Source organism: Salvelinus namaycush, chromosome 23, assembly GCF_016432855.1.
Source record: "Salvelinus namaycush isolate Seneca chromosome 23, SaNama_1.0, whole genome shotgun sequence".
NCBI lineage: Eukaryota > Metazoa > Chordata > Actinopteri > Salmoniformes > Salmonidae > Salvelinus > Salvelinus namaycush.
Window position 1 is genome coordinate 10,593,636 of NC_052329.1, and position 2,261 is coordinate 10,595,896.

The 2,261-nt window shown below is 35.9% G+C and overlaps 1 protein-coding gene across 1 annotated transcript; it reads left to right on the forward strand.

Annotated features, from left to right (window-relative positions):
* The first annotated feature begins 737 nt into the window (after positions 1 to 737).
* Positions 738 to 1,682, forward strand: LOC120018071 (olfactory receptor 2AT4-like). Its single transcript, XM_038961034.1, has one exon. The coding sequence runs from the start codon at positions 738 to 740 to the stop codon at positions 1,680 to 1,682; it is 945 nt and encodes a 314-aa protein (XP_038816962.1).
* The last annotated feature ends 579 nt before the right edge of the window (positions 1,683 to 2,261 follow it).

Below are 2,261 nucleotides of genomic sequence, written 5' to 3' on the forward strand. Positions count from 1 at the left end.
ACTACCCACAAAACACAGGTGGGAAACGGCTACCTAAGTATGGTTCTCAATCAGAGACAACGATAGACAGCTGCCTCTGATGGAGAACCACACCCGGCCAAACACATAGAAATAGAAAACATAGAACACAAAACATAGAATGCCCACCCCAACTCACGCCCTGACCAACCAAAATAGAGACATAAAAATAATCTCTAAGGTCAGGGCGTGACAGTGGGACATATAATGTGATCAATAATTTGGTATCATGTGTAATATCAATAAGAAAATGTGATGTTAAAACATACCGGTACATTAGAAGAGATATGTACATGAACCAATGTGATACATATTGCATTGGTGTCCTACTACTTTCCCATGTAAAAACGTTTAGTCTCAACAAGAGAAATGTATGAAAATGTATGAAGTTGTATGAACTTGTTATAATACAACCAATTGTTTTACTTAGTTTTTACCTAGTATTGTTAACCCAACTTGATTTCCTGAGTTGATATACTGTGTTTTAAAAACGCAAGGCAGCAGAGTAACTTAAGTTAAGTAAAATCAAATTGAGATGACAAAACTGGGTAAAACAAAATGTGTTACAACTTCATACAACATAACATTTTAAGTAATCAGATTAATTTATATGTTTCACGATGAAACAGATAACATATTAATTTGGATTTAAACAAAGTATTCAATAATTATTTTAATCCATTACTTTCACAGGTTGCTGTCTCTACTAGACCATCATCATGTCATTGGGGAATCACAGCTTTGTAACAGAGTTTGTCATCGTTGGTTTCCCTGGACTTCAGTCAGAGTTCTACGGTCTTGCCTCAGCTGTATTATTGATTGTTTATTGTTGCACTTTAATAGGAAATATAGCTGTTCTTATCTTGTTTGCAACTCATAACATTCTCCATAAACCGATGTATATTATCATTTTGAATCTGGTTGTGTCTGATGTGCTATTCAGCACCACCACTTTACCAAAGATTATTGCCAGGTATTGGTTTCAGGCAGGGGCAATTTCTTTCTTTGGTTGTTTTTTGCAAATGTACTTAGTTCACTATTTTGGATCCGTAACTAGCTTTCTCCTATTGATAATGGCTTTAGACAGATATGTAGCAATCTGTTTCCCACTCAGATACCCAATGATTATCAAAAACTCCACTATTCATATACTCAATGCCACTGCATGGATTGTTGCAAAAGCCTGCCCATTGATGTTGGTAATTAGGGCCTATCCTCTTCCTTACTGTGACTCAAACACAATCTTGCAGTGCTTCTGTGATCATATTTCTATAACAAAGCTTGCATGCACTGATAGGGCCCCTTATAGTTTTCCTGCCTTTGTTACAGCAATGGTGGTATTACTGGGACCTCTTGTCTTTATTATATTCTCATATTGCTCTATTATTGTTGCAGTTCTTAAGATTGTTGGCACCAAAGGCCGCCTCAAAACCCTTTCTACCTGCAGTGGTCAGCTGATCATCATTGCCCTGTATTATCTCCCCAGGTGTTTTATTTATCTGTCCAGTAATATTGGCATTATATTCAGCAATGATTTACGTATTGTTATTATCATGTTGTATAGTCTGCTCCCTCCTATGATCAATCCGCTGATATACTGTTTTAAGACAAAAGATATAAAACAGACCTTGATGAAAAGATTCAAGAGGTCAACTGCTCCATAAAAGGATGTCTTTGCTGTAAATGCTTAAAATTATTTTTTAATCAGAGTTTGAGTTCTGTTGTTTATGTGTTTAGACATACTTGTCCCTACAAGAATACCAACTGAGTATCATATCCTGAATTGACATCCAAAATGGCCATATAAAGGGAAAGGAAAAGGGGGATACTAGTCAGTTGTACAACTGAATGCCTTCAACTGAAATGTGTCATGTGTCATGAAATGTGGCATTTAACCCCTCTGAATCAGAGAGGTGCGGAGGGCTGCCTATATAAGGCCCTGCCTCTGTGTCGCAGTAGATAACGCCTTGTTAGATGTTTATTGTTATTGTTATTAGTGTTTATTGTTGGACAAAGAGTATTATGTATTTAGTTATTTCAAATCTAGTTGTTTCTGATATTCTCTTTAGTACAACCACATTACTCAAGATTATTGCCAGTTATAGCCAATGATTACATTTGTTTTGAATCAGTTTCTTTTATTAAGTTCAGAAGTTCCTACAACAATATCAACTGATTACCACATCCGACCTTGAAATCTAAAACTTACATTCAGTACCTTTAGAAAGTATCCACAAACCCTT